This window comes from Amblyraja radiata, chromosome 21 (genome assembly GCF_010909765.2).
Source record: "Amblyraja radiata isolate CabotCenter1 chromosome 21, sAmbRad1.1.pri, whole genome shotgun sequence".
NCBI classification, from domain to species: Eukaryota; Metazoa; Chordata; class Chondrichthyes; order Rajiformes; family Rajidae; genus Amblyraja; species Amblyraja radiata.
Genome location: NC_045976.1, coordinates 33,680,670 through 33,707,045, shown reverse-complemented (window position 1 = coordinate 33,707,045; position 26,376 = coordinate 33,680,670). Strand labels below are relative to the sequence as shown.

The window sequence follows — 26,376 nt, the reverse complement described above, 5'->3', positions numbered from 1 at the left end:
CTGAGGCACACCACTAGTCATAGGCCTCCAGTCCGAAAAACAACCTTCCACCAGCATCCTGTTTCCTTCCATAAAGCTAACTCTTGATCCAAGGTGGGAGGAATAATTGACTTGAACCTTCCTGCCTGGCAATTGGATAATTCACGGTGCAATAGTCTTGGCAGTCAGACTGCTCCAACATTATTCCAAGTTCCATACCTGGATCTCTGCCCGGCTGACAGGCACTTGATCATAGTGTGTGATCCCTGCTCTTTTCCAGCTTCTCCTCAGATCAAGCCACATTGCATTTGGTAGCAACATGGTCTTATTTCTTCCTAGATCCAGAGGAGGATTCAGAGATGCTGTCTGTCCCTCTGAGTTACTCCAATATTTTGGGTCTATCTTCGGTGAAAACCAGCTTCTGCACTTCCTTCCTACACATGTCTATGAAGGATCTTTGTTTCTACTGGTTAAGATAATATGACATTTCCTTGGTTATCTCATTGTGTGTTTTTCTCGGATGAGATTTGGAACAATTGAACATTTCTAAACAAGAACCATTGATGAAACTATAAAATGGCTTTGAAGGTCTTTTTTTAATTTATCTATCTATTCCCACCTTCTAAATTTGATATTGGACGACAAAAACGACATATGTTTTAATCCTCAAAAGGACAACGGTTTTTAATGAATACTAGACCGTGGGACCCGTTGGGTCCCGTTCCCCCAACACAATATTCCACCACTTACCCATAGTCCCCAACTGCGCAGGAGCAGCTGACGTTTTTAAAGTTTAAAATGGAAATAACTTGTAAAATATAAGATCAATGTGAACGCATCTCACTCTCCCTCTTCAGTCCCCTATTCCCCTCCTCCATTATCCTCCCTTCCCCCACCTTCCACCAATCCTCTTCTGCTTCATCCCCTCACCCCCTCCCTCCCCTCCTCCCTCCCCTCCTCCATAACCTCACCATCCTGCCTCTATCCTCCTCCATTCTCCCTCATCCCCCAGGACACTCTCTCTCTCTCTCTCCCTCTCCCTCTCCCTCTCCCTCTCCCTCTCCCTCTCCCTCTCCCTCTCCCTCTCCCTCTCCCTCTCTCTCTCCCTCTCTCTCTCACTCTCTCACTCCCTCTCCCTCTCTCTCTCCCTCTCTCTCTCCCTCTCTCTCTCCCTCTCTCTCTCCCCTCTCCCTCCCCCCTCCCTCTCCCTCTCCCCCTCTCTCTTTCCCTCCCTCCCCCTCCCTCCCCCTCTCTCCCTCCCCCTCTCTCCCTCCCCCTCTCTCCCTCTCCCTCTCCCTCTCTCTTCCCAGTAGATCAGGCTGTGTACAGGCCCTGTGCCACAGGCTCCCTGTGCGTGTGGGTTCCCACAACACCCTGCGGTGGGTTCTGATGTGGATCGGCGGTGCTGCAGGGACAGGTTACTGTGGAAGCTTGACAAAGCAGGGCAGGCTGCAGGAGTCAACGATTCAATCACCTTCCCCAGCCTTACACTCCCAGAGAGATCCTTGCCATTGAGATTATCCCCGCAGCTGCAGAATTGAAATGAAGGCACAGACATGATGGCAATAAACAGCAGGAGGACTGGTGCTGTCTCCAATACACTGTCGTAGAGTGGGGAGTGGGAGAGAGAGGCCGAGGCCCGCTTCTCTCCCTCCCCACGGGGCCGGAACTCTGCCGCCCCAGACCTTGCTCCAGCCTCAGCGCCGCAGTCAATTCAAATCCCGCACGTTGGGGAGGAGAAGGGAGAGGCCGGGGCCCGATCCTCGCCCTCTCCGCAGGGCTGGAACGCCGCCGCCCCCAGACCTCACTACAGCCTCCGCGCCGCGCCCATTTCGCCGGGGAGACTTTCAGTTATGCGTGCATGCGGATTTTAAAGTAACTGAAAGTGAGTCAGTTACTTTTTGAGGCTGTGGTCTGAGGCCTGTCCCCTCTCCTATTCCACCTTCCCACAAGAATTTGATTAAAACAGATTTTTTTTTAAATCTCCCCTTGAGGTGGAAGCTGCTGATCCCATTGTGATGTCATTGTGAGCTGGAACCCTGCTCACGTGCAGGTTATGAGATCCCATTGTAACGTCATAGTTGCTAACTGCCAGGCTGATGGAAGAGATTTTTCTCAAAGTCGGAATTTGTAAAGTTAAAAATGTGAATAACTTGTAAAATATAATATCAATCTGAACAAAAATTGTTAAAAACACACCACAAGATAATTGTAAGTAAGGTGGTCTAAAAATTGTTTTGTTTTTTTTAAGTTTTAAACGTCAATAACTTGTAAAATATACCATCAATCTGAACGAAACTTGTTTAATTTACATCACAGGAACATGGTGAGTAAGGTGGGCCAAAAATTGCAGCGCTATCGTGTACCGTTTTTGAGCAAATACAAAACGGGCAAGCAAATGGACAAACAAACAAGATGAGAGTTTTAGTAATATAGAGATGTATTAATTTGTAATTTACTATGTCATTAAGACTATAGCATTAACTTGTCTCAGTTTAAAAACGGGTATGTAACGGATTCACAGTTTGACAAATAATTCATTGAGCAAAGAAAGGGAATTGCTTAAATGGAATTTTTGCTAACAGTGTGAAAGGATTTGTTAACAGTGTGAAAGGATTTGTTTTGAGTAATATCTGTGTATAAATCATAATACCAATAACAAAATAATTCCGACTCTGCCTTGCAAATTCCAGGAGTTGAATGTTTGTTGCTTAAATAGAAGATTTAAATGTTGATACCCAGCTTTCTCTTTAGTATCTTGGTCACATTACACTTCCTGCAAGGACAAGTGCAGCAGACGGGTGACGGCAACTATGCCTTGAATGTTGCATGCCACAACTTGGATATTCATTCCATATTCATCACTGGGTCAAAAATTTGGAACTCCATACCTAACACCTCCACACTCTCCCCACCTAACATTACAGGTTGCCCACCCCAGCCCTCTCAAAGATAATTAGAGCTGACCTTCTTGCTTTCTCTAGCATTTCTGTTTTCAGATTTCCAACATCTGTAATTTCCTTTGGCCTCTTTCAAGTAAAACTTAAAAGTAGAACTAGTAAGTGTGAACTTAAACAAATGATTACTAAATCTGATGACAACAATTATCTTCATCTAGTTGGGTTAAGGAAAGGTAATTGAAAATCTTCCATCAGAAGCATTTGACAAGTGACTAAATGTTAGGCTAAGAACGTAGATGAGATTCTACGTATTCAATGGTCTTTTTACATCTTTGGCTTTTCTTGAGTAAAGAGGACGATGTAACAATCTACATTATTAGCGACTTCAAAATGAGGGCTATGTAACACTCTCTACATTATTTGCCTCTTGGATCTCATCAAGCCCCATAACTTGCTTCAGTGGATTAGAGCTGATGAATATCAGGTCTGCCTCAGCAGCTGCACCATCAGCATCAGAACTGTTTGGCGGTGTTCTGCCTCGGGGAACATCAATGTTCTGTGCTTGTCTTGCATTAAATTGATTTTTTTTTGTTTTCATACTATAATTATGGCCCATCCATCAATTGTAATCCAGATCACGATGTCAGTTCAGAATTCGTGTCAATCAGTTATATACTTCTGCACACATCTTATCAGCTCATGGCTTCTGTTCTTGGATAAGCCACAGGGAGCAAGGCCACAGGTTAATTTATAAAACAATCCAGATGCACACAAACTCAAATAGGATGGGGAACTCCCCTATTTTATTTTCAATCTATAGTGAATTCAGATAAGGCATTATGAGTACTATACAGTGTCTGCATGTTGAGGGAAAGGCAAAAATCAGGTGTCGTTACCTGCTGACAGTAATCATACTTCCAGTAACCCTGCTGGTCAGTTTGGACTGTGGGCGGTATAGGAGGACAGAACTGTGCTATCTCCACATGTGGATAACCGATTGACTATTGTTAATGAGCACTTGTGTAAACATTGTGTGCACTTGACATAGTTAGCAAACTTGTCTCTGTGTGAGAGACCAATGAACTAATTCTTCAGGTTGATATTTGAATTAAATACTGAGGAAGTATTATATTGTATGCATGTCATCTTCATGCATGTCATCTTCATGTCATCTTCATGGTGGGAGATTAAACCAAGACCCTGCTTCTCCATTGGAACATTGAACTACACAGGGGATCCTCTGAGAAAGGTCAATCATTCTCCACAATCCCACACCAGCCAGGTCCAGAATATACATAATAGGAATGAATCCCCTTTAATTCTAATGGGGATGCCTCGCTACAAATTTCAGAAGAAAAAAACTATGTTCGGTTATTAGTTGTTTTACTTTATTGAATGCTATTAATTGTTTCTTAGTTTGATCATGTGTACAATTTTGTTTAATTTTTAAATGTTTAAAATGCAATGGAGTGAATGGACTGCCTTTGTACAATACATTTGTATGATCCTATATTATGTATTGTGCATTATTTTGGATAGGGGTAGAGAAAACTATGGACAGGCTTTGGTAAAGGGCAACAGTTTTGTAAGTCAAACTTTGATCAAAGGCAATCAGTGATAATAAGCTTTTGAAGGACGGTTTAATATTCTGGAAGGCAAATGTGATTTGCTGACACAAAATGTAGAAAAGATAGTCTCTTCAAGTAGAGGTCAGCAAGATTTTTCTTCATGGGTATACCATCCATGAAAATTGGAGGCAAAAATGATAGGACAATTAGTGTAGCCAATGAAGGAATGAATGGCTCTTCTCAAAACTTTTTAATGAATGCCAATATATTGGTGTTATTGTTATTAATTTTTTTTTTAGTTAGTTAAAAAGGTTTGTGTTCGAGGTCTTTTTATGTGGGGGGGTGGGGGGGGAAAGGGGGAAACTATTTTTCTCAGTCCCTACCTTGTCGGAGATACGACTTTTCTCCGAGCCGTGTTTTCGCCCCTTCCTCGCGGCCTACGGGCAGACTGCAGCGGCGTTTTCCTGCCGGAACCGGCCAGGACTTCAGCTTCGGCGGCAGCTCAGCGCTGAGGCACCATCGTGGAGAGGGTGATGCCTTACCAGGGTCGCCCTGCGGTAAGCTCCGGAGTGCTGTGACCGCCGACTCCAACATCGCGGAGCTGCGGTCTGTGGAGCTTCCAGCCGCGGGCGGCACTGAACTTTAAACACCGCGGAGCCTGGGATCTCACGACGAGATCGGCAGTGTCGGAGCTCCGACCAGTGCAGCCCGTGGACTTCTGGAGCTACGGTCTTCGGGGAGGAAGCGGCCGCTCCAGACACTCCGAGCCGCTGAGAGTGTTCACCCAATGCCAGAACTCCATCATCCGGCGAGAGGGCCTGAAGCATCGGGCTGCCATACCGGCGACTGCAGAGGCCTCAATAGTCCCGACTATGGGTGAACTGGGGATGGGACTGGACTTTTGCTGCCTTCCCCCACAGTGGGAACCATTGTGGTGGGATGTTTTTATGTTTACTGTTAAATTCTTTGATGTTGTGTCTTATCTTTATTTGTGTGCTGCATGGCAAGTCAAATTTCACTACACCAATTGGTGTATGTGATAATATATGTCCTTTGTATTGTACTTTGTAAATGTATGTGTACAGAGATATAATGAAAAACTCCATAAAATTCCATCATCTAACCCAGGAGAAAATCTGGGGGAAATAAAGGAAATTCATAGTGAATTCAAGGCAAAAATGACAGAATGATAGAGACAAACCATCAAGTGATTTACTCCAGTCATTAAAAGTTAATGTAGTTAATAGATAGAAGCGATCCAAGCCTCCTCCTCACTCCTCTTGCACTCCCGAGAAACCAATCTTCTCATAACAACCCATTACGTTGATACATGTTTGTATACAAAATCCTTGTCAATAGACAATAGGTGCAGGAGTAGGCCATTCGGCCCTTCGAGCCAGCGCCGCCATTCAATGTGATCATGGCTGATCATCCCCAATCAGCACCCCGTTGCTGCCTTCTCCCCATATCCCTGACTCAGCTATCTTCAAGAGCCCTATCTAGCTCTCTCTTGAAAGTATCCAGAGAACCGACCTCCACCACCCTCTGAGGCAGAGAATTCCACAGACTCACAACCCTCTGTGTGAAAAAGTGTTTCCTCATCTCCGTTCTAAATGGTTTACCCCTTATTCTTAAACTGTGGCCCCTGGTTTTGGACTCCCCCAACATCAGGAATATGTTTCCTGCCTCTAGCGTGTCCAAACCCTTAATAATCTTATATGTTTCAATAAGATATCCTCTCATCCTTCTAAATTCCAGAGTATATAAGCCTAGCCGCTCCATCCACTCAGCATATGACAGTCCCGCCATCCCGGTAATTGACCTTGTAAACCCACGCTGCACTCCCTCAATAGCAAGAATGTCCATCCTCAAATTAGGGGACCAAAACTGCACACAATACTGCAGGTGTGGCAGGGCCGGATTTAGATGAAGAGAGGTCCAAGGCTATTTCACTTGTGAGGGCCCCCCCCCCCTCGCAATCCCCCACCGCCGCGACTAGATGACCATGACTACACGACAGTGACAGTGTGACACTTTTAGATCCTACTATATGTTGTCATTAAACAGTTGGTTTCACCGCGGAGCGGGCGATGCCTTACCTGGATCGCTCTGGAGTGTGGGCCTGCTGCTTCAACATCAGAGCTGTGGTTTGCGGAACTCCCAGCCTCAGGCCTCGCTGATTTCAACATATCCATTGGAGATGGGAAAAGGGATCATCAATGGGGGGCGAGGACTCCTTCCCATGGAAGAACGCTGTGAGGCGGAGGCGCTGGAAGAAGATCTCCAAATCGCGGCGGGCGCAGAACTCATTGAGGTGGGGATGGAGGGGGACAAAGGTGAGAACTCTGCTGAGGACAGACCGTTCGGTATCTGAGAGGGGGGGGTCAGGGGGGATCGTGAACACACGGCAAGGATGGGGGTTGGGGCCGGAGGAAGGCAGGTGAGTGGACTGAGGCCGAGGCGATGTCTGGTGGGGGTATGGTGGGTGGTCAGGGGGGAGGAGGGTATGAGGACTGTAGTGTGGGTGGGGAAGAGCTGGGGTCACATGGTTTGAGGGGGATGAGGAAGACCCAGTGGAACAGCCAGGGTTGGGGGGATTGGCACTAGGAGCCAGCGCAGTCAAACCCAGGGGAGTGGGAGTCTGCAACGTGGAAGCTTCAGACCCGGTGCTGAGTCCAGGCTGCAGGTAAGGCGACGGCTGCGGGCTGCTGGAGGGCAGTGGAGTGGCGAGGGTCGGTGGAATCGATGGTGGAAGACCTCGTGGGGAGTGGAGTCCGGGTCAGCGGGCAAAGCGTGGGAGGTCTCGGTGGGTGGATGGTCGGTGGGGTGGCGAGGTTCGTGGGCCCGGTACGTCGGCGAGGTTCGGCGGACCCCGGTGGGGAGGCGATGTTCGGTGGGCCCGATGAGGCGGCGATGTTCGATGGGCCCGGTGCGGCGGCGATGTTCGGCAGGCCCAGTGAGGTGACGAGGTTCGGCGGGTCCCGGTGCTGCGCCGTGGTTCGGTGGGCCCGGTGCGGTGGCGATGTTTGGTGGGCCCAGTGAGGCGGCGACGTGGGTAGGCCCCAGTGGGGCGGCGAGGTTCGGCGGGCCACTCCGCGATGGTACCTCAGTGCTGAAGCTGTAGCTTGAAGTTCTGGCCGGTCCCGGCAGGAATGACCGCGCCAATCCAAATGGTAGGCCACGAGGAGGGGGCGAAGATGCGGCTCGGAGGAAGTGGTGGGTGAGAAGACTTTTAATGTAGGAGGGGGCAAGCCCATTGAGGGCTTTGTGTACTCATAGAGGAGGGTCTTGAAATGTATACAGAACCGCACAGGGAGCCAGTGGAGAGAGGCCAGGATCGGGGTGATGTGGTCCCTTTTTCGGGTGCCCATCAGGAGTCTCGCTGCAGCGTTTTGGACCAGTTGCAGGCGGGACAGGGAAGATTGGCTGATGCCTGCGTAAAGAGAGTTGCAGTAATCTAGGCGGGAGGAGATAAATGTGTGGATGATCTTTTCGAGGTCATCAAAGTGGAGGAATTGTTTCTTAGTTCTATCCATACTGATTCCACATCTCCTGTTTCAATGTCACCCTTTGCAAGGGACTGAATTTCATTCCTCACCAACAGAGCTACCTCATCCCCTCTGCCCACCTGTCTGTCTTTTCAATAGGAGGTATACCCTTGAATATTCAGTTTCCAGCCCTGGCCCTCTTGCAGCCATGTCTCTGTAATTCCCACCACATCATACTTGCCAATTTTGTCAAGCATAAATTCTGTCAAGCTTGTCGATTCTGTCGATTTTGTCAAGCTTGACATACTTGTCAAGCATCAATTCTTAACTTATCCTCTGACATGAGGAGATATTTACTGATCAGAACGATGAGGTGAACTGGCCTGTTCAGTGAAAGACTGTGTGAGGGGAAAAAAACAAATATGTCATGTTCCTCAATATCTGAAAATGTTGTCCTATAAGAATACTCTGCAGTTTCATTTTAAGGAAATCTTAATAGATTTAAAAAGAAGTGACAAAGGAAAGAGCAGTTCATGGCTAATATCTCTAGGGAGTTCCTTTCATGTCTTGCACAACCACATAACTGACGTGTGATGAAGAAATTCACAGAATCACCTCCAAGAGACCTTACTTCATGCTCCGCAGGGCAAGTTTGATGGCATCAGATGATAGTTCACATAAAGTCTGGTCCGGGAAAACATTTGTATGTACACAAATGGGAAATAGGCTTGAACTATCCAGGGATCATGTCTTTTGAAGGTCTCTCCAGGGAAGACTTGTTGAATGTACTATATAGAATTGGATGTATGTTAATGAAGGAGCTTCTACCCATGCACACAGCTGTGGGAATTCTTGCTATATATCTCCTGAGGTGAGGAACCTGAATCACACGAAAGATGGTTCTCATGTTTCCTCAGGGCCTGATTAATAAGGACATTATATTAACGTGGATCTGAAGTTGTTGGTTGTAAGGGGGAGCAATGTACCTGTCACTTCTAAAATTTAAAGCAGATATTCTCCTGTGCTTCATGCAGTCTGGAAATAAAACTCAAAAATTATTAACACAAAATCAGTTTATGGAAGAGGCTAGTGGGTATTATATATACAATTTACCCAGTCTAACCTTCTTCCATGCAGTAAATGTGAGTGCTTTATCCCCATGGTGGACATGACTTGCATGATAGAAATTCACAGACTTAAGAATTGTTACAGAAGTTTTAATGAAAAAGTGTGTTTTATCTTTGCGTTTGTCTTGGCATCTCACTTTGCTTTCCCTATGTCTCTTCTGACTGCTACTGAGGTACAATATTACAAATACTTGCTAGCAAATGGTGCCCAGTACCCAGATCCAGATCTGGCAGACAGCTGGCAGAGAAACAATGGGCCGAATAGCCTCTGGCATTTTAACCTGTTTATGATCCTGTGATTATGTCCGTGGGCTTCTAGTGACTTTTACAGGCAAATGCCCCAAAACCTCCAATCATGTAAATATTATAGTTCAATAGGAACTTGGATGCTTAGAATGCTTAGTCATTTATTTTTTTTGAATTGCCCTTCCACTCCTTTCCAAGCACAAACTTGGATAATGAAATCACATAATCAATGTTGCTGTACTCTGATCCATTAAACCAGTGTTGAATGATGATGTGGAAACTTTCATTTTTACATATATAAGATAACTTCTCTCGCATTGGTGGAGATGGAATAATCATAAAAGTGCTGCTACTAAGAATACAGTGATACCTGCTGCTGCACAGCTGTGATTGCTTAGTCATTCATGAACTTGGCAAATTCAGGAATAATATTTCACTGCATATCTATCTATATATGTTGTAGTCTCCTCTGGCAGGGCATTGTTACTGAAATGTGATGCTGTTTCTGGTGCCAGGAGCAGCAGTAATAGAGCTATACAGCTTTATAAAGATACATTTTTAACAGTGCTATTTCTTCAAAAAGCTGTGCATTTGTCAAGCCACTGTTGACATTCAGATTTCCAACGGGCTATTTCTCTCCAAAGATCTTCTTTAGCTTTAAACAAAAATAGCAAAGCAAAAGTATTGGTCATCCAAGAAAGGGCGCTGTGTGAGAGAAATACTCGAAATGCAGGGGCTAATAAAGTAATCCCATAAACCTGCCCCACCATTCAGTATGATTGTGCCTGATCTTACTCAATTCTTCTCGCTTACAGCCAAATCCCTTGATGCCCTTATTGTGCAAACATTGTTGATTCCACCTTGAACGTACCTGCCTTGTGCAGTCTTCTGAGCTAGAGTATTGCTAAGATTCGCAACCCTTCGATTAAGAAAATTTCATCTTATCTCTGTACTAAGCAAATCTATCAACATTTCTCTTTAGATGCTGGACAGCCTGCTGAGCACTTATAATGTTTCCTATCTTTGACAGTTTATATTATTGCAATTTTCTTTTGGGTTGTACTGGCTCACTGCTCACTATTTTAACGTTATTGCAGGTCTGGTCAAATTATGAGGAACAGCCACCAGAAGAAGCAGTGCTACAGGTTGCAGAGGAGAAGGAGCGCACGACAAACTACAAACCTGTTTTTGTCACGGAGATTACAGATGAACTTCACTTCTACGTCCAGGATGTGGAGACAGGTCAGTACCTACAGCAGGGGCGTTGGCTCAGCTAAACCTATGATATCCGAGTAAAAGTGGTGACATCAGTTACGTAAAGTGTTAATATTTGTTTTCTTCAATATTGCTACATATATTCAAGCTGACTCAGGGTGGTGGACATCTATAATAAGTTAGATGTTTGGGGTATAGTGGCGCTGCTTATATAACATTCATAATTTCCAGTGGAAAACAACATGTTGCACCACTTTTCTGCATTGTGCTTCTCTAGTTTAAACTCTTTTTGTATCGAAGTTTAAACTTCCTATTTAATTTCTGTAGTAAAGTTCTTATTTGCAATTGTCAGATTAGCAGACACGTGCTTTCGATCCAGCAAGGCCTGCTGGATCTCCTGGTTGCTGATCATTGTAACTCCCTTCCCGTTCCCATACTGACCTTTCTGCCCTGGGCCTCCTCCATCGCCATAATGAGCCTGCACACAAACGGGAGAAGCAGAGCCCAATAGTATGAACATCGAATTCTCCCATTTTGGAAATCTGGCCTACAAATACCCCCTACCCTTTTCACCAATATTCCACCAATATTCATTCCTCTGGCTCCACATTTCACATTTCTTCATTCCTTATCTCCTTATATCACACCTTTTGTCTTTTCATCTCCAGCCCTTGTCCAACCATCAACCGATCTAACCCCTTCCCCTCCCCTTACCTGTATCCAACTAACGCTTGCCAGACTTTGTCCGCCCCCCAACCCCTCTCTTACAGCTCTCTCCCCTGTAACTACAGTCTGAAGGATCCCAACCTGAAACATTGCCTATCCATGTCCTCCAGAGATGCAGCCTGGCCCACTGAATTATTTTAGCACTTTGTGTCCTATTTTTGTAAACCAGCATTTGCAATTCCTTGTGTTTAGCAGAATTTACCAAATTACTTCCAGTAATGCACTGAAAGCAGTATGATTTAACTGTGATAGTGGCTGAGCAATGACTGTAGCAACCTGTCATGGATTTACACTGGTGTCATATATTGCACATTACTGGAATATTTCATTAGCCTTTACAGCTAGGATTTTAATTTTAATCTTAAGTAATAGTGTTTTATAAATATATAAAGGATTTAAGAATTTACTGAACTGTATGATCAATCAGTCAACTCTAAGTGGGCAGTTTTCAGATTTTACAGTACAGCCCGTTCTGAAGTCAGTTCAGGTAATGTAATTTTTGTGCAAGTGGACAATGTTTATGGTGGGAAAGATAATGGAATAAAATGTGCTCGTCGAAAAGGAAGATGAGGTTGTGAGCCAGCGTTATTCAACCTGCAACTGATTCTGGCAAGTGAACTGTGAGAGTGGAAGCAGCAGGCAGTATTTTATCTGTGAAGTTTAATGTTATCATGACATTTATTGTTGTGGGAGATGGTTTGTTTTCTGAGGAAGGTAATTAAAGTAATGGGGATGCACATGGGGCAATTTGGTTCGCAGCAAAGAGGCTACCAGTTGCTAGGTGTTCTGAATAGCAGCTAGCATGAAATTAGGACAGCAGTTAATACAAAGTTAGGATGTTCAGCAAATAATTCTTTCAAAGACAGACAAGAGGCAGATGGCACATTATGGAACATAGATATGAATACTGCTTGGCCGAGTGGTATTATGTGAGATTGTCAAGTGAAATTAGTTTGATGGACCACCAATCTATATGGGTAGTTAAGAACACAGTACAGTGCAGCACAGGAACAAGCACTTTGGCCCACCATGTCCGCACTGAACATGATACCAAGTTAAAATAATCTCCTCTGCCTACACGTGATCCATATGCTTTCATTACCTGATATCGATGTAACTATCCAAAATCCTCCTAAATGTCACTATCATATCTGCCTCCCCCACCACGCCAGGCAGCGCATTCCAGGCACTCACCACCGTCTGTATAAAACAAAAATTGCGTTGTACAAAGGTCCTGTTTCCATTCTGTATGAGGCTAATGTGCAATGTTACTTTCTGACTCTTCTACAATGCCTCAAATGATAAAGGCAAGCATTGTCCTTCCTCCTTACTGGAACATGCAGTCCTGAATTCTGATCACCTGGCATTTAAACGACTCCCACATTTCAGATCTGGACTTACCCAATAAAATCTGCTCCCAAATTCCTCACCCAAATTCCAACCTAATAACACTGTAACCGCCCTTACCGTAATTTAGTACATTGCCCCATGGTTTAGACTTACCCTTATTCATAACTATGCTAAAACTTGTGGAATCGTGATCACTGTTCCCAATATACCCCCATGGTATTCTTGTAGAGGAATAATTGACTGTTTAAGGCAGTGGATGAGATGCTACTCAAGGGTTTGCTTTGTTCTGGATGGTGTCAGATTTTTGGTGTTAATAAAACTGCATAGGCCCAGCAAAGTCAGAATCAGAATAACATGGGTGCAGTTTGAGTGATGATATTAATATTAGAACAGGGCTGGGAAACCGGAAACTAGATTCCTTATTACTGATCCATGTTCAATTTTCAAGTGCGTGATATTTTTCAAAATCTTTAGCTTAATTATTCATCCAACCCACTGTAGGGAAAATTGTGTTGTGACAGATAACTAATGCAATCTGTGTGAGCTCTTCAATCCATATTAGTAATTGTGCAGGCACAAGAGATTGCGGATCATAAGAGATAGGAGTAGAATTAAGCCATTCGACCCATCAAGTCTACTCCGCCATTCAATCATGACTGATGGAATCTTGAGCAAAAAAGCAAACTGCTGGAGGAACACAGCATCTATAAATTATAATCTACCCTAACAAGTCTGATGCAATTAGCTTCACAGCAACTTGCCACAATAAGCAATGTGGCAGATTATCTTCTTTGGTGACCTTGATTGATAGATAATTATTGGTCCCAGTGAATATAATTAAAGAATGGAGCGACTGGGCTTGTATTCACTGGAATTTAGAAGAATGAGAGGGAATCTTATAGAAACATATAAAATTATTAAGGGATTGGACACGCTAGATGCAGGAAACATGTTCCCGATGTTGGGGGAGTCCAGAACGAGGAGCCACAGTTTAAGAATAAGGTGAAGGCCATTTAGAACGGAGATGAGGAAAAACTTTCACCCAGAGAATCGAGGGATATGGGTAGAAGTCAGGAATGGGGTACTGATTGTGGATGATCAGCCATGATCACATTGAATGGCGCTGCTGACTCAAAGGGCCGAATAGCCTACTCCTGCACCTATTGTCTACGTACCTATGATAGTCTATATATTACTAAAACTCTCATCTTGTTTGGATGTCTGTGTGTGTGCGTGCGTGTGAGTGAGATCCTGAAATTACGCCAAAACGGTACACGATAGCGCTAAAATGTTTGCACCGTCTTACTCACAATTGTCCTGTCGTGTGTTTTCAACAGGTTTCATTTAGATTGATGTTATAGTTTGCGTTATCACATTTTTAAGTTTGTAAAATCCAGTCTGAGAAATAATCACTTCAACACTTCAGTGCCAGTTGCTGGCAGTTACAGCTATGATGTCACAATGGGATCTCAACAATGTTGCAATCATAGAACACTTAGTCCCGGCAGATTGAGGCTGAACAGGAGGGGGAGGGGCCAGTGGGTAGGGAAAGTGGAATTGGATTTTTTTAAAGTCTTGGCAGCAAGTGCTTGAATTTTTTTTAGAGTTTGAAAAGAGGGAGGATGAGGGGCTATGGGTGCGTGGTGGAATATGGGCGACGTTTCGGTTAGAGACCCTTTTCCAGACAGATGTTGGGAGGGGGCGGGACAAAGATAAAATGTAGCCGAGACAGTAAGATTGGTGGGAGATCTGGGAAGGGGGAGGAGATGGAGAGAGAGGGAAAGCAAGGGTTATCTGAAGTTAGAGAAGTCAATGTTCATACCGCTGGGGTGTAAGCTACCCAAGCGAAACATGAGGTGCTGTTTCTCCAAATTGCGCTGCGTCTCACTCTGACAACAGAGGAGGCCCAGGACAGAAAGGTCAGATTGGGAATGGGAGGTGGAGTTGAAGTGCTGAGCAACCGGGAGATCAGGTAGGTTAAGGCGGACTGAGCGGAGGTGTTCAGCGAAGCACAGAAGTTGGCACCTGGAACACCGGATACAGTAGATGAGGTTGGAGGAGGTGCAAGTGAACCTTTCCCTCACCTGGAAAGACTGTTGGGGTCCTTGGATGGAGTCGAGGGGGGAGGTAAAGGGACTTCCTTTACATCTCCTGTGGTTGCAGGGGAAAGTACCTGGGGAGGGGGTGGTTTGGGTGGGAAGGGACGAGTTGACCAGGGAGTTGTGGAGGGAACGGCCTTTGCGGAAAGCAGAAAGGAGTGGAGATGGGAAGATATGACCAGTAGAGGGAGGTGAAAAAAGTGTTGGAGGATTATTTGCTGTATGGGACGGCTGATGGGGTGGAAGGGTGAGCACAAGGGAGACTCTGTCCTTGTTGCGAATGGGGGGAGGGGAGCAAGAGCAGAGCTGCGGGATATCGTGGAGACCCTCATGAGAGCCTCATCTATAATTGAAGAGGGGAACCCCCATTTCCTAAAGAATGAGGACTTCTCCGATGATCTAGTATGGAAAACCTCATCCTGGGCTCAGATGCGGCATAGAGGGAGGAATTGGGAGTAGGGGGATAGAGTCTTTACAGGAAGCAGGGTGGGAAGAAGTGCAGTCTAGATTGCTATGGAAGTCAGTAGGTTTGTAGTAGATGTCAGTCAATAGTCTGCTTCCTGTGATGGGGATAGTAAGATCCAGAAACGGTAGGGAGATGTCGGAGATGGTCCAAGTGAATTTGAATGCAGGATAAAACTAGTCATGAAGTTGATGGCCATATTTGGCCTGTTGGGTTATGATTTTGCTGAGTGGCCTCATTCTGTGCTATAAACCTCTACAGTTTGGTTATACAACACAGTTAGCTTTTTCTCACAAATCCCAAATGAAACATTGAAATAGTAATTGGTTCTTTTCAGTTTAATATTGTGCTAATACTTTGAATTTAAGAACTCAATGGTTATTTTCAACCATTCTCTTCTGTTTCATCAAACATTGTTGAAATGATTGGATAAAAGTAGCATACTGCTGTGATATTTAGTTTCTCTGCCCATAAAAGGATTTAACAACTGCATCTAGTAACTCTGGTGGTCTGTGACCCACCAGATTTGTTTTCATTGATTCTTTTTTTCCCAGAGATTGAAAGACATTATTACTCATTTGTGTTCTGACCATCTGGAAAGCCAATTGGAAAGGCAATTGGAAAGGGAGTCACAGCAGCACATGCTTTCCCTATAAAACAATGTCTCTGTTGAGGGTACTACAACACATTTTTCTGTGAAATTCTGCTGGGAATCCAATGCAGCTCAATAACTTGACCAGCCATGTAATGAAGACATTTACTCAAATTAATATATTGGGGACTGCAAAGTGGGCAGGTATATTTGTTTATCCAGCATTCTGACTGACCACAACAGCGAGCTGCAAGAGATTTTTTTAAATGCACAATAAAATTGACATTTGCAGAAATTCCAATCTGGTTCACTGGTTGTGCTTTGAACCTTGACCAATCTATAGTCCCACTTCAGTTACAACTTCCATTAATTCTTATTAGTTTCGTTTCTTACGATTCTGTGTAGCAAGCATGCTGCTCTAATTCATTAATCAGGAGAGGCAGAAGTGTCACTTTGGGAATGACTCTCCAGTTTATTTTCAGACATATTAATAGTAAATCCATTCAATGGACTGCCCTCTGGCTCCTGGCCTCCAGCAGCACTCTGCTCTGGGCTGTTCTCCAAAAGGTGAAGGCAAAGCTTGAGTTACTATCTGAGTTGGGGGCTGGCAGAAACCAGATTGTGTGTCTTGTTCCCTTTCACCCACCTTATACCATCCCCAGTAGGCACAAGAAACTGCAGGTGCTGGAACCCTGAACAAACACATATTTCTGGAGGAACTCAGGCAGGCAACATCTGTGGAGGGAAATGGACAGATGACATTTTGGGCCAGGTCCCTTCTTGGGGCGGATGTAATAGAGGGAAGATAGCTGGTGGAAAGAGGCGAGGGGAAGGGGTTGTACAAGAGCTGGCAAGTGACAGATCGAGTGTTTAAGAAGGAACTGCAGATGCTGGAAAATCGAAGGTACACAAAAATGCTGGAGAAACTCAGCGGGTGCAGCAGCATCTATGGAGCGAAGGAAATAGGCAAAGTTTTGGGCCAAAACATTGCCTATTTCCTTCGCTCCTTAGATGTTGCTGCACCCGCCAAGTGATAGATCGATCCAGGAGAAGGATACGTATGTGGGTGTGGTAGTGAGTCTGGATGAGATTATGTCAAAGAGCATGAGAGCAGTCAGAATCACAGAGGAGAGCAATGAGAGAAAGAGGAGTGAGTTACCCAGACTGGAGTGAGCTGTTCACCTTTACCGTACACTGTACCAATATGGGAACAAGTATGTAAGAAGGAACTGCAGATGCTAATTTCACCAAAGATAGACACAAAATGCTGGAGTGACTCCGTCGATCAGGCAGCATATCTAGAGAAAAGGAATAGGTGATGTTTTGGGTCGAGACCCTTCCTCCGACTGAGAACAAGTAGTTAGCCTCGCCTCAATGTGTACCGAGGTAAGCTAATGTCAAGGTGACCACGTTGGACAGTAACATATTGAAGTGAATTGTTCTATTTTACACATGTTCTTTTTCAAGAGCCATCTTTGGCCCAGCACAAAAGCTCTGAGGAATTTTGTACAAATTGCTTCCCTGCTCCAGCAGCATTCAGCTAACTGGTAAATAGTCTGAATCTGAAAAGTTGGTGAAGGTAGAAGCCGAGGTCACGTTTACAAGGCACCTGGATGGGCAATTGAATACCAGCAACTGGCAATACTGTGTGCGTTAGCGAGCTGGGAAGTGGGAATAACCTAACTTCTGCATTTTGAGCAACATGTCTCCACTTTTGACATGATAGGCTGAATGGCCTCAATCTGTGCCACAGCTTCTTATAATTTTATATGCTTTATCGCCTGACCTAGAAGATTGCATCCTCTGTTGCAGTGGGCCTATACAGTTCACAAGTTATAGGTGTAGAATTAGGCCATTCGGCCCATCGTGTCTACTCCGCCATTCAATCATGGCTGATCTCTGCCTCCTGATCACATTTTCCTGCTTTCTCCCCATAAACCCTGAACACCCATTCCAATCAAGAGTCTATCTATCTCTGCCTTAAAAATATCCACTGACTTGGTCTCCACAGCCCTCTGTGACAATGAGTTCCACAGATTAACTACCCTCTGACTAAAGAAGTTCCTCCTCATCTCCTTTCTAAAAGAGTGCCTTTTAATTCTGAGGCTGTAACCTCTGGTCCTAGACTCTCCCACCAGTGGAAACATCCTTTCCACATCCACTCTATATATGCCTTTCATTATTCTGTAAGTTTCAATGAAGTTCCCCCTCAACCTTCTAAACTCCAGCGAGTAGAGGTCCAATGCTATCAAACGCTCATCATATGCTAACCCACTCATTCCTGGAATCATTCTTATAAACCTCCTCTGGACCCTCTCCAGAGCCAGCACATCCTTTCCCAGATATGGGGCCCAAATCTGCTCACAGTAGACCAGATTTAGTTCCCACTACATTTTGAACTGACTGATCTTAGTTCATGGAAGCTATGATTTCAGTGTCTTAAGGGTGACAAAATCACATAATTCATGATCCAGAACATCTATTGCAACCTTTTTAGAATATGTATATGAATGAGAAAGCTTGGACTGAATTCTGTATGGTCAAATTAGCTGTCTTAAGTGGTTGCCTGAAGAATTAGGCTTGAAGTTTGTATTTGACTTTTTTATTCCCTTTTTTTATTTTCAGAAGTAAAGATATTTGCCTATTAGCCAGATAATAAATAGAGGACCAAAAATAGACTTGTGTCACTGTGATGTTTTCAGCAGTCTCCTTGAAAGTAAGGGCTGAATGACATTGTTTGACCCACTTACTGTGTTGAGCACAGATATGCTCAACTCAGGTGCTGATTCATCGATCCCTTGCTTTTTCTAATTAGAGAATTTAATTAGTCAAGCCTTGCTCTCCGGTCCACATCCAGGCTCCATGCCAGATGAGCTGTTTGACACAGTGACATCTTCATTAGCCTCAGCTGCCTGTAGTATTGGCCATAAGAGATGAGACATTTGTTAATATATGGATAGCTTCAGATCCCTAGCTCCCTATCCTCAGCTCTACCGGCTGAGCCAATAGGGACATGGAAAGGGAACGTTTTCGCCTGATGAACAATGACTAGGTACTCTGCCTGAATTCGACGGCATTTAATACTGGTGATCTAATAAATTTGTATGTCCTGGAGAAAATGTTCCCTTCAAATAGAGTGTTTGCACATCTGCAGTATTTGTGCTAGTGGTTTGACGGAATGTCTGCAACTGATTTTTCAATTATTTATTCTGTTTACATCTGTTTAAGAATGTTTTTGAAAGATTCCAATATTCTGTTTTGCTTTCTGAACAAATGAATCGGTATGTGCCACCAATGTAGTGCCACAAGCATTGGTTTGATCAGTCAGCTTTTAGAAGCATTGACCTTGATGTGTTTAGTGACTGCCCATATGATAAAGTGTACTAGTCTGAAAAACAGACCCAATGACAAACAGCAAAGAAATTGAGCGCTTAGCAGGGGGAGTGAAAGCTCCATCCATTTTTCACCCTGGGGTTTCATCTCTAAGAAATAATTAGTACAAAAGGCGGGTAGTGTTTAGCGAATTTTATGTATCTTTATCAGTCTACAGATCCTATTATCAAAATTTTGATAAATATAAATTGGCTCTGTGTTGGATGGTGGAATATAATTTCAAAGTGTGCCAGTGATGCTAAACTTGTAAGTGTGGCAAACAGTGAGGATAGCAGCAGGTGCAACAGGATATGGCTAGACTAGTGGAACAGACAGACTTGGCAGATGGAAGTAGGGAAGTTAGCTGATGCACTTTGGCAGAAGGGATGTGGTGAAACCGTGGTAGATTATAAAGAGTATTTATGGACAGAGGGGCCTGGACCCACCAGTGGCAGGATGTGTTCAAGGAGTAGTAGGCCTCGTATATTGGATCTTGGATTACATCAATTAAAAACGGGGAAATTATCCTGAATTTGTGCTTAAAGGTTTGGTTAGGCGTCAATTTGAGAGTTGTATATGGTTCACTTAGTAAGAAATAGCAAAACACCACGGACTGAATGAGGAGAATCGCTTCTTTCATTACCATTGGAATTCAACAAATTCTTAACGTCATAAAGAAGTTTAATTCTTTCCCAGTCCTGTTGCTAAAATGTGTTAAGCACAGCCATTGTGCTACAGAATTGTAAAAGTACAAGATATGCCCCACTTGGCTATGATGGAAGGTCAACTTGCTGTCTCAACCGTGAGGCAGTAAGTTAAAGTTGTCGGAAAAGTTTATTGGGAGTGGCTGCATTCTATTGGCATGGTTTCACCTGGAAGCCAGGAGTACTTCAAAGTCAAAAAGCAAACTGGTGGAAGGACTTAGTGAGTCAGGCAGCATCTCTGGAGGGAAATGGACAAACAACGTTTCTGGTCAGAACCTTTCAACGTCTTTGTTGGAGAGACGAGACAATAATCTATCCAGCTCTGTTGGCGCAGTAAGTCTGCAACTCGGCCAATAATGTAACCACCATGAGCTCAAAACCTTCCATTCTTCAGCTTTCCAGCAACTTAAATAAGACTGGCATTATTGGAGCAAAGTTGTTATTTACTAGTTCGCCAACCACTTCTCCCTTCCTCCCCCACTCTACACTATTTCCAACTATATTCAACGTCTTGCTTCCTTGGGCTAAATCTATTCACTGATCCAGCATTATGATACTGTGGTATTGATGACAATTGGAGATTACTGCGGTGGCTGAGTTTGCTGTGATGTGAAGAGTTGCGATTACATGTAAATTGCAGAGCCCTGGGCTCAGAATTGACTAAGATCTGCATTATTCTCCATATGCTATTTCATGCACAGGATAAAGAAAAATAAAAGCATTCGATTGGTGAAAATGCCAATGGGCAGAAAAGTGTTCATTTATTCTTTCTTTGATATTTTATGCAGCTACCACCTAATCCAGCTGTCTTTTCTCAACATGAAAGATTATAACTATCACTTTCTTTATTTTGAGGAGAGAAAGCCGAGGGGTGAATTGTTAAACTTCTTAATGTTAAGAAAAGATTTATTAATATAGATTTTGAAATCTTTTCACATCATGAAGTCCAAAACTAGTGCCATAATCATAATTTAGTTGCAAATTAAATGTAAGGACTTTAGAGAAGGAACTGAAGACTCAAGAGATTGCAGACATTGGAATCTGGAGCAAAAAAGGAGCTGCTAGAGAAACACAGCAGGTCAAGCTTCATTTGCGAAGGCAAATGGACAGTTGGTATGTTGGATTGAGACGAGTCCTGGTGAATTGTCTCAACTCTAAATATCGACTGTCCATTTTCTTCCCCATATGCTGCCTGACCTACCGAAGTTCCGCCAGCAACTCATTGTTTGCAAGACAAAGAGCTGTTTACCGAGGATGGTGAGAATGGGGAATTCTTCCCTGTGGAGCGGCTGTGGTGAATCGCAAAAAATGGATTTGGGGAGGAGTTAAACAAGTAAAGGAAGAAGCAAAGTGCATATTGCAATAGGGATGACCAGTGGTACACAATTCTTTCGCTATGTGGGCCATATTGGCAATTCAAAGCACCCCTGAGCAAATGACTAGGGAAGTTCTGAAATACTTGAGACTTCCTTGATACGGTCATTCCATCCGAACTCTGACATTGGACAGCTTATGCCGTGCTAATTTCCTGCAGGGAAATCTTCTGGCTGAAGCTGTGCCAGGTTAGAATGCACGTAATCTGTTGAATGTATGTTGTGCACCACTGGGTTGGATAAAGCAAGGTTCAAATGGAGCATAAATGCCAGCATGGAGTGGTTGGAGCAAGTGGCCATTTCTGCTCAGAATATGTAATTCCATGTCGTCATGTCATTGCCGTTTGCCTTTCTGTGATGTTGGAACTAGCAATGTTTAATCTGTATCTCTCAGGCGTTCAACAACAATTGACAATGAACTTGCCAGATGGTTAAGGCCAACCACCAAAAAGACACAACTTCAACAAAATGAAAAATGTTCCAGTTTACTGCACTTGGAAAATCAATTAAATTCATTGACGATTTGCCTTGCGGATTTTAGATAAACTTGGCAGTTAATTCAATACGATTGCAGCAAAATACTGCATTCCACAGCAAAGGTAGTGGCACTCGTATTCCCAAACATGCATTGTACAAATTATCTGTAGTTTCCAGCATTTTCCAGCATTTTTTGCCTTCATTTTGCACTCAGCTGAGAATGAGAGTCAGACATTCTCAATTACGATAGTAGCCATTGGGGAGTCGTTGCTAGGTAGAGTCATAAAGGCATACAGCATTGAAATAGGCTCTTCGACCCATCTTATACATGCCAACCAAGAAGCCATTCTAAACTAGTCCCATTTCTCTTTGTTTGACCCATATCCTTCTAAAATTTTCCTGTTTATTTGCCTGCCTAAATGTTTTTTAATTGTTGTTATTGTGTCTGCCTCAACTACTTCCTCTGGAACAGCAGATCGTTCCAGAAATGGACAACCCTCTGTGTGGAAAATGTCGCCCCTCAGGTTCCTACTAAATCTTTCGCCGCTCACTCTAAAGCTATGCCTTCTATTTCATGATCCCTCAACCCCAGGAAATAATGTGTGTATTTACCCTATCTATGCCCATCATGATTTTATGCATCTGCTTAAGATCACCTCTCAGACTCCTACGCTCCAAGGAATAAAGTTCTGGCCTGCCCAACTTCTCCCTATAACTCAGTCCCCCGAGTCCAACTGTATCCAAAATGATATATGTGTTTTGAGAAAAATGGCCACAGGGGAATCTGTCTACTTTCTTTACCTTTACCTGATGGTCATCCAGCTATGTTTTGCCTGAACCTTTGGTGTGGCTACCTCATTAAAACACCGATCTATGATTTGTCAGCATTCCAAATGTCCCTGGGTGCATAACTGGATCTTTTTCCAAAAGTTAACAATTGGCATTATTTGGTGAGCATGACTGTAAAATCTAGACTCAACCAGGACAATGAATAATGATGTTTCTTTAAAAATGTCCCTTCCATTACTCTTATTGGAGCCAGCATGTTATCTTTCCTAGACTGTAATTTTGTTTATTATTTTTTTAACCAACTATCTCACTGAAAGCTTGATGTATGTATAATAATGCATTCTTACTGCATTTTAGTGGAGGCTGCAGAATTGCAAGTTGTATTTAGGTGAGCTTTTTGTCCTCTGGCAGCATGTTCAAGAGATGTACCACCTTCTGCAAGGAAAAAGTTCCCCGACAGGTTCTTATTAAATCTTGCCTTACTTAATTGCCCAATCCTGGAAAAAAAAGAGTGTACATTTACCCTACTTATGCCCCTCATGACTTTCAAAACCTCTGCAAGATCACCCCTCTGTCTCCGATGCTCTGAGGAATAAAGTCCTCGCCTGACAGCCTCTCCAGATAATTCAGTCCTTCGAGTCCTTACAATATGCTTGCAAAGCCAGGCAACCGGGAGAGTGCCAGTCAGCGAAAAGAACTTATTCCAGCATTTACTTATACCATGGTCGACCTGTTCCCTAACTTCATCTATTCAACGGTTCCATAATGCTTAACAGCCTTATTAACAAAAAGATTTTAAAGTTGGTTTGACATTTTGGAATTGACAATTTGTGAGACAGTATTCCACATACTCCACACCTGGAGTATTGCGTACAGTTTTGGTCTCCTAATCTGAGGAAAGACATTCTTGCCATAGAGGGAGTACAGAGAAGGTTCACCAGACTGATTCCTGGGATGTCAGGACTTTCATATGAAGAAAGACTGGATAGACTCGGCTTGTACTCGCTAGAATTTAGAAGATTGAGGAGGGATCTTATAGAAACTTACAGAATTCTTAAGGGGTTGGACAGGCTAGATGCAGGAAGATTGTTCCCAATGTTGGGGAAGTCCAGAACAAGGGGTCACAGTTTAAGGATAAAGGGGAAATCTTTAAGGACCGAGATGAGAAAAACATTTTTCACACAGTGGTGAATCTCTGGAATTCTCTGCCACAGAAGGTAGTTGAGGCCAGTTCATTGGCTATATTTAAGAGGGAGTTAGATGTGGCCCTTGTGGCTAAAGGGATCAGGGGGTATGGAGAGAAGGCAGGTACAGGATACGGAGTTGGATGATCAGCTATGATCATATTGAATGGTGGTGCAGGCTTGAAGGGCCGAATGGCCTACTCCTGCACCTATTTTCTATGTTTCTATTTCAACAGGCAGATAATTCAGATAATTGGCATGTGCCTGACCTATGCAACAATGATAACACATTTGACAGTTTCTTCACATGTCCTGATGTGAGCTTTCTTAGTATAGTTGCAACACCTGGATCCACCAATGCATGTGGAAAATAGCACAGCAATGACCTGTTCATATAGAGCAATAATAATAATAATAAATTTTATTTTTGAGAGCCTTTCAGAAATCTCAAGGACACCTTACAGAGATTAACAAGAATAATAAAACATATAATCGGAATAAAATTAAAAACAGAATTTAGTCCAAAAACAAAAAAATCAAAAACACAATGTGAAGAGAGAGCAGCGGCAGCTAAAGCGCGCCAGCGTCCACTCTCCCTTCCGACAGCCATATTGGACACAGACTAACAGGTTTACTTACAGACAAAAAAATCATCAGGAAAAAAAAATCAACAAAAGAGCAGGACAAATCCATCTGGCAAATCAGTCGACTCTCAAACTACAGCGCAATGATGGAAGGCTTCATCAACACAGCTAAGAAGTGCCGCCTTCACAGCTTACTGATATCCTGTCTGGATGTTGCCAGCAACACACAGTGCCAGACCTCTGCAGAACATGGACTAAATAGCTGAACTCCACTCGTAGGTTGAGAGTGACTGGCTTTCACACGGTATTTGGCCAAGTGTGGCATGAAGAGTCCATGGTAAAAGTGGACAATGGACACTCCAATAGTGGAGTCATACTTCACATAAAGGAAGACAGCTGTGGTTATTGAAGATCAATCATCCCAGCACCAGAACATCACCGCAGGACAGAAAGCTGGGTCCTTGGGCTGCTTCATCAATCACGTTCCTTGCATTATAAAGTCAGAGGAGGAGATGTGTGCTGCTAATTGCTCAACGTTCAGTTTAGTTTGTACCTATTCAGCAATGGAAGCGGTGCGTGCCTGCTTATTGGCAGATTTTGAAAAATAACATTTGCACTATACAAATAACAGGCAATGACCATCTTCGATATGGCAGTCTAGCAAATTGCACTTGACATTCAATGACATTGCCATTGTTGAGACCCCCATATTAACATTAAAGTGGTCATTATTGACCAGACATTCAACTAGATTCATAGACACAAGGAACTGCAGAGGGAGGGGGGAGAGGTTGGCGTTGGTTTGTAGATTTCAATTCAATTAATTCTCCAATTTTTCGTAACTAAACTATAACTGCCCCTCCCCCCTTGTTACCTTTCCCTTCCCTGTGCCACACATTACTGTGCACCCATTTCACCCTTTCCCCTTATTCCCGTCTCCTCCGCCAGTATTCCTTCCTCTGGCTTCACAATTTGCACATCTTGTAATGTTATCTCCTCATTTCACACTTGTTATCTTTTCATCTCTGGTCCTTGTCCAACAACCTGCAAATCAAAACAAACCTTCACCTGTATCCACCTATTACTTGCCAGAGTATGTTCTGCTCCCACCTCTCTTGCAGTTTTCTCCCCTCCATAATCAATCTGAAAAAAGGTCCTAACCCAAAAAAAATTGCCTCTCCATGTTTTCCAGAGATGCTGCCTGACCTGCTGAGTTACTCCAGCGCTTTGTGCCTTTATTTTTCATTCAACCTGATTCAACAGAGCCCTTGGTGATTGACTTGTATCCTGACATCTCTAAAGCCATTCTGCTACCGACAAGGCACAAATAAAGGGTGGGCTAGAATATTCTTCTCTTGCCAACATGAATATGAATAGAGCTCCTAAAACTGTCAATAAGCTTCACACTGTCCAGGACAAAGCAACCATCTTAATTTCGATACCCCGACCATTACCCGAAATGATCATTCCCTCCACCACCACAGTGGCTGCAGTTATGCCGTCTGCAAAATACACTTCACTTACAGTAGTTAGCTAGTGTACTCCAACCGCAGCTTCCAACCCTGCAACCTCTACTTCCAAGAGTAAAGGCACCAGTTACAGGGAATATGATCACCTGCAGATTCTCCTCCTACTTGCACATATCGTAATCTGGAAATATCTTGTCATCCCTGGGTCGAAATCCTGGGAATCCCCACTTCCACCGAGGGGATGTTTTCAACAGAAGGAGTACAGCACAGTGGCTCATCACCAAGAAGGCAATTAGGGGTAGCAATAAATGCTGGTCTTGTCAGTAATGCCAGGATCCTGAAAAATCATTTTTTTTTAAACTCGCAAATTACTTTGGTTTACTGCATTGCTCGTAGTGATGCATAAGACAGCCTTGTAGAGTGGGCAAAATAATGCTGCACAGATTAGTTCATTGTAAATGGCCTGCACAATACAAGGTTGGTGATGACTAAGATGTATTGCATCTCTGTTTTCCCAGCTATAAAGAATCTTGCAAGAGCAGGGTTCATTGTATTTTTCAGAGAGACAGATTTCTCTTGTACACACTTCTCAGTAAGCTAGTCACACAGTTGGCCTGCAGCTAACCACATCAGCCATTGATTGGAATTACTAATAATGTCCCTTTAATACA

At 43.6% G+C, this 26,376-nt stretch overlaps 1 protein-coding gene across 1 annotated transcript in view; it reads left to right on the top strand.

The window, feature by feature from the left end:
* The window catches only part of snd1 (staphylococcal nuclease and tudor domain containing 1), a 778,779-nt gene that overhangs the window by 639,724 nt on the left and 112,679 nt on the right, over nt 1–26,376 (top strand). The window contains exon 18 of the mRNA XM_033040015.1: nt 10,406–10,550. Within this exon, the coding sequence (XP_032895906.1) occupies nt 10,406–10,550 (145 nt within the window). The remainder of the gene's footprint in view (nt 1–10,405; nt 10,551–26,376) is intronic.